Source organism: Monopterus albus, unplaced genomic scaffold (assembly GCF_001952655.1).
Source record: "Monopterus albus unplaced genomic scaffold, M_albus_1.0 scaffold206.1, whole genome shotgun sequence".
NCBI classification, from domain to species: domain Eukaryota; kingdom Metazoa; phylum Chordata; class Actinopteri; order Synbranchiformes; family Synbranchidae; genus Monopterus; species Monopterus albus.
This window is the reverse complement of record NW_018128086.1, coordinates 1,072,501-1,078,521: the sequence shown is the minus strand read 5'-3', so window position 1 is coordinate 1,078,521 and position 6,021 is coordinate 1,072,501. Positions and strand designations below refer to the sequence as shown.

General features: G+C 43.1%; 2 protein-coding genes across 2 annotated transcripts in view; one reads left to right on the top strand and one right to left on the bottom strand.

The window, feature by feature from the left end:
- Positions 1-2,779, top strand: rpl11 (ribosomal protein L11). The gene is made up of 5 exons (XM_020618469.1): positions 1-170; positions 727-833; positions 1,302-1,433; positions 1,966-2,076; positions 2,698-2,779. The coding sequence occupies exons 1-5, from the start codon at positions 47-49 to the stop codon at positions 2,725-2,727; spliced, it is 504 nt and encodes a 167-aa protein (XP_020474125.1). The 5' UTR covers positions 1-46; the 3' UTR covers positions 2,728-2,779.
- Positions 2,780-5,042: 2,263 nt separating this feature from the next.
- Positions 5,043-6,021, bottom strand: part of klhl43 (kelch-like family member 43) — a 4,875-nt gene continuing 3,896 nt past the window's right edge. Inside the window, 1 exon segment of the mRNA XM_020618505.1 lies at positions 5,043-6,021. This exon segment is cut by the window's right edge and continues 31 nt beyond it. Coding sequence (XP_020474161.1) covers positions 5,300-6,021 — 722 coding nt within the window. The 3' untranslated portion in view covers positions 5,043-5,299.

Below are 6,021 nucleotides of genomic sequence, written 5' to 3'. Positions count from 1 at the left end.
TTTATTTTGTGTCCTTCAGGACCAGGGTGAGAAGAAGGAGAACCCTATGAGAGAGCTCCGCATCCGCAAGCTCTGCCTGAACATCTGTGTCGGTGAGAGCGGAGACAGACTGACCCGTGCTGCTAAAGTGCTGGAGCAGCTCACAGGGCAGACCCCTGTCTTCTCAAAGGGTGAGTGTCAGTGTGAAGGCCAGTTCATGGGCTTTGCAAAGATTGGTGCAATGTAACTTTTATCTTAAGCCCAAGGCAGAAATGTGTATGTGGACCCTGTACAGACATCTGTATGTGTGGCCCAAAATCTGGGACAGTGCAGACTGAGCATAGACCCAAAAAGTTAACTGGATGCTGGATTATTGCACCATGCTGTAGGTTTTCGTATTCTTGCTCCTATGCTTTTCATTCATAATGTTGCTCAGCCAAATACAAGAAGCAAAGGAGGTCCTCTTCTTGCTGTCAGAGGTCACTGTCATGTTTTCTAGCGTGCATGTGAGAAACGTTCATACGTATACCCTGATTGTTGTCTGTATAGAAGAAAGTCCCACATGGAGTATGATCATGTGTTAAGAACAATTTCATTTACAAATGTAAATATTTTTCTCTGATACCTTGTAACTTTGTCAGGATTGTGTGGAAATTGTCTGAATTTTCCTTGTGGGGGAAAATGCAGATTTGGCTATCGCATCACAAAACTGTTTAAAGATGGGGTTTTTCCTCCTTCCTCCCACAGCCCGCTACACTGTACGATCTTTCGGTATCCGTAGAAATGAAAAGATTGCTGTCCACTGCACCGTCCGTGGAGCCAAAGCAGAGGAGATCCTGGAGAAAGGACTCAAGGTCAGAAGGTCATGTTGTCTTTTCTCTGATTATTTAACCTGAAAGGTGATCTCTGCCCTAAAAGGCAGAAATGTCAGTTTCAAAATATTAAATAAACTTGCCAGAAAATCTTTTGGTCATATCTTGTAAATCAGTTTTCAACTCATGCTGCAATTAACAATCATATTTTTGATCCTACAACCGATTTATTATTTCACTTGTTTTGTCGGCCAAAAGATTGTCTCAATATTGAAATGAGCAAAATGGCCATACTGAATTAATTAAGTGAGCATACAGAAACATTAATGCAGGCTCAGATTGCTGTGTCTGTTAATACTACCAAAAGATTTGGGGGGAATGTCTGAAGGGTTTATTGGACTGTGTCTTACATGCTAATGATGGACAGTCATTAAAATAGAGCATTTATCAATGGTATTATGATGTCATGAACATGCTTTGTTGCTAAGGACCACTCTGCGCTTTCTTCAGGTGCGTGAGTACGAGTTGAGAAAAAACAACTTTTCAGATACAGGAAACTTCGGCTTTGGTATCCAGGAGCACATTGATCTGGGCATCAAGTACGACCCCAGCATCGGCATCTACGGCCTGGACTTCTACGTGGTAAGATCCTTAATGTTTGAGCTGCTGTTGTTTTTAATTCACTATAGCTACTGACACTTATTATTATTATTATGCAAAAGACATTTGACCATAAGACGTCTGTACAAGTGACAGTTGGTGGTTTCACTTCAGTGGTTTTAGTAACTGCTAATACAACACCAGAGTATCAGAGCTGCAAATACAAACATATAGCATATTTTCTACACAAACTTCAGTCCAAATGTGGTGATGAAAGTAGTAGTTAATTTTGATTTACCAACTGCACTTTAAGCTGTTGAAATACATGTTAAAACAATTTGTGGTTACATTTTCTAAGTCACATCATTATTATGTGGCATTCTGTAGTGTTGAGAATAACCATCGGACTGGTACTGACTCTGCTTGAATCCCAGTCCTGACATGAAATGTTCAGCTTTAGCCTCAGAATGACAAATGTGATGTTGGTTGGTGCTTCTGCAGCATTCATGTGTATTGGAGCAACAACGTCTTTAGTCAGAACTTTTCAGAGCAGCTTCGCCTTCTTTGTGTTCAGGTTCTGGGTAGACCCGGCTTCAGCATCGCCGACAAGAAACGGAAAAGAGGCCGCATTGGTTTCAGACACCGCATCCGTAAAGAGGAGGCCATGCGCTGGTTCCAGCAGAAAGTGAGTTCACACATCCTGACAGATGTGAAGTTTTTACATCAGCTTCATAAGTGAATATTTTGGTGAAAACATGTTCGACAGAGTCCAGATGAGTTTAAGAATTTAATATTTCTGCACATCTGTAGCAGCTCAGAGGAGGCATGAGCTAACCAGACTAGCCACTGGTAGAAATTATATGACCAGTGAGAGGAATGTCTGGAGACACTTATTGTGTGTGTGTGTGTGTGCGTGTGTGTGTGATCACAGCTGATGTTAGATCAAACACAACTGGGACAGGACAGTTAGTTAGAAGCTTTAAAACCGGTTCTGCTTAACCAGAGCAGCTCATAAAAAGACCCCCTGCCCCACCAGACTGTAAATGCTCCAGTGCTCAAAGTCCTACCTTACCTTACCAAGATGAAATGCGTGCATGCTACCTGACAGGAAATGGGGTCAGGCTAGGGTCGAGTTCATCCAGCTGCACATTTTTTATATGTTCTACTGAATTTACTACAGAGCTAATTAACTCCCATTGCTGTTTTATTTTTCTTGCCTTACTGGGGTCTGATTCTTGCATTTGTGGTTCAGTTGTTTACCGAGATTTAACCTAAACATTTTCCTCTTCTCTCTGCTATATTTCAGTACGATGGCATCATCCTCCCCGGCAAGTAAAGGACCACCTTCTGATCTTGTTTGTAACAAAGTAATAAAATGGGAAAAATGACTTTGTTGTGCTGTCTGGTTACTGTGGCACTGAAAGGTATGCTGCTGTTTAGCTGATCTGGAACGTCTCTGTAAGAGGACCTGCGACCTCGGCAGGAGGTGGTCAATGTTAGCTGGAAGTTCATCTTGGCAGGTTAGGGGTTAACCCGCTTCCCCACTTTATGCAGTGTTGACAACTTGTGGCTGAGGTTGACAGAACAGCCTTGGTCACAATCCGCCATCGTTAATCTGCAGCCAGGTCTGTCTCCATCTCTAGGGGAAGGTCTGTAGATTCTGAGCACTTAGATAAGACAGGCTAAGGTTTAGTATTAAGCTCCTAAACCAGAGTGTGGTGAGGTAAACTTCACACCTCCTCACTGCCCCAGATTGTAGTGCAGGTACTCTGTTTATAACCCCCGCACCCTCTATCCACATAAACTTGCACATTCTCAAGTTGATTGTGGTTCTTAAAGGTAAACTTTGGCATTTGATCTGTTAATGAGCAACAACAATGCACTGATTTGTGTTCCTAAATAGTTCATAATTGTAATTTACGTAATCTAACCATAATATAACTTTACACCCAAATGCAGGTAATTCCAAAGTGTCCACTGTTTACATAGAGCTCAAAACTTCAGCTGGTTTCTCACTGGGACTTGGTGTGTGTCAGAGTCTGAAGTTATAATCTTAACTGGAGAGAGATGAGTTAAAACTCCGGAAACCGTCTCACTGCTATGATGATGCATTTAAGAGCTGAATTTGATCGTCTCCACATTTCTGAACCCTGATGACATTTGTGACGTTCTTGCAGCAGAGCTGCTTTGGACCTTTCTGTTGTCACACTATTTCCCAGAATAAGTGAATGAAAAGGCAGAAAACTGGCATTTTGATCAGATTGGCTTTATTCAGTGAAACCCCACAGACACACATCCAGTGACAAGGAGACTGATACAAAAGGAATCAGCCAATTGGAAGAGCCAAGTTAGCCTGGTTGTGTGTCGTTATAAACAATATTATTTATCATGAGGGTTTTACCAGTTTGTCTTTCCACCTGCTGGAGTCTCACTGGTCCTTCAGTGGGTAGTTTCAGCTTCAGTCCAAATTAGATGTGAGGATGGCAGACGGTGAAAAAGCAAACAGGTGAGATGTAAGACTGATTTTAACCCCCTGCCCCCCTTCTTTTTTTTCATTTTTCAGATTTTGTGCTTTTTTTGTAAGAAAAATATTTTATAGTCTTTTTCACTGTTTTGTGGCATATTGAAGCCAAGATGTTTGAACCTTTATTTCCTTTTGAATCTCACCTGTGTTGATTTCACACTGCTCTGCTCTTGCATTCCCCCCTTATAAACTAATTACTATATATTTTTTCAATTTTTTTTAAATCTATGTATTTTTTAATTTTCTTTTTTTTTTAACTTTTGAGCAACACCACTCTGACAGATACAATATCTGTTAAATAAATAGAACCAACAGGTTTGTTTATTGCTGCTGTTTTGCTAATGAGAAATCTTTGCTATTGCGTTTTTTGTCAGAAATGGTGCCGACACACTCCCATCATTCACTCTCACACAAACATTCACACGCTGACAGTTGCCCAACACACACTCTACACTTTTGTACACAAACCGCCAGTGGATTCACAGTTGTGATGTTCAATCCAAACACACTCAAACACAGACAGCCACCGTTTCCATCCTCCACCTCTCTACCTCCACCTGCTCCACCCTTCATTTCAGCCCTTTTCCTTGTCCGTTTTTCATCACTCTCAAACCTCCTGAGACCACTGTGCATCATGCAGGCTCTTTTATCTACAGAGCTGCATGGACTGAAGGAGCTTGTAGCCAGTTGTGTTTATATCACCGTCCAATTTTAACTTGCTGCTGTTTTAATTATGAAACTAGATGATAGATCACAAATGGTTTTAGTGGGTCAGTTTGCATTTGATCTCACCTACACTGGTGGTAACAGTGGCAGTTATTAAGTCTTGTTTTTTAATGTTTATTATCATTGTTGTCAGTACTTTTTGGCCCCTAAAATGTACTTAAGTAGTTAGTGATTATTGTTATTGGAGTCATGCTGCTGTTTAATTTCACTTTGTCTTTGCGTCTTTGTGCTGCTATTGTTCCTGCAAAAAAAATGTGTTGGTGTTAGATTGCTAAATATCTTTTCCACAGAAAAAATGTGCAGACCTGATCCAGAATAGAGCAGATAAACAACAAATAATTGATTATTTCAGTTATTTTTAAAGCAAAAAAAAAAATAGCCTGCTTCCAGTTTCTCAAATCAGAAGATTTGCTTCTTGTTTTTTTGCATTTCATTCTTAACTGAAAATAGTTTTGTGTTTTGGACAGGTGATTGAACAATAGAAAACAATTAAAGATGTCACCTTGGTTATTGTGAATATTTTACGCGCATTTTGACAACGTACAGACCAAGTGATTAACTGATTAATCAATAAATAAATAAATAAATCCACAGATGACTCTTTAGTTGCAGCCTTAACCCAGATGTTCTCCAGAGGTTGAACCATCCATCCTCTCTTCTAGTTTCCCCCTGTTGTGTTTCTCTGTGATGGAGACAAGCTACTCTCTCTTCTCCGGTTCTTCTCGCCCTGCTGCTGTTCTTCGTGGGCCGGGGTGTTCCGATGCTGCTGCCGGCGCGGTGCCTGGCGGGGTGGCAGGGTCAGGGTGCAGCAGGAGACTCCCACTGTGGGCTCAGGCAGGTCCTCGGCCATGGACCAACTGTCCGTAGCCGGGTCATACTTCTGGACGGCCGCCTTGTAGCGCTTCTCTGCCTCATTCCAGCCTCCCAGCAGGTAGAGCTTGTCGGCCAGTGGTGACAGGCCAGCGGTGCTCACGCCCAGCCGGAGAGGGGCAGCCCGGCTCCACACTCCACTCTCTGGACAGAAGACCTCCACAGAGAGCACATCCACACGCTCTCCAGCAGGCCCTAGTTGGCTTCCTCCCACCACGTACACATTCCCTCCGAGGGTGGCAGAGCAGTGCCAGCCACGGGGAGTCTCCATGGATGTCTTCTCGGTCCAGGTGTTGGCCTCCACGTTGTAGCACGCCACTGAGCGGGAGTAGGCACAGTTGATGTATCCACCGGTCACCAGGATGTCTCCAGATGGTAGAGTGGCACTGGCGTGGCAGCAGCGGGGCACTTCCATGGGGGCACGCATCTGCCAGGCGTTGGAGGAGGGCAGGTAGCTCTCAGTGGTGGCAAGCAGACCCTCCACGTTACGGCCACCAAAGGCGGACAGGC

Excerpts from the sequence above, each read along its gene's own strand:
- rpl11 (XM_020618469.1), top strand. The coding sequence starts at position 47 with ATGAGAGAGCTCCGCATCCGCAAGCTCTGCCTGAACATCTGTGTCGGT. Across the intron at positions 834-1,301 it reads TCCTGGAGAAAGGACTCAAG|GTGCGTGAGTACGAGTTGAG; the intron begins GTCAGAAGGTCA and ends CGCTTTCTTCAG. Across the intron at positions 1,434-1,965 it reads ACGGCCTGGACTTCTACGTG|GTTCTGGGTAGACCCGGCTT; the intron begins GTAAGATCCTTA and ends CTTTGTGTTCAG.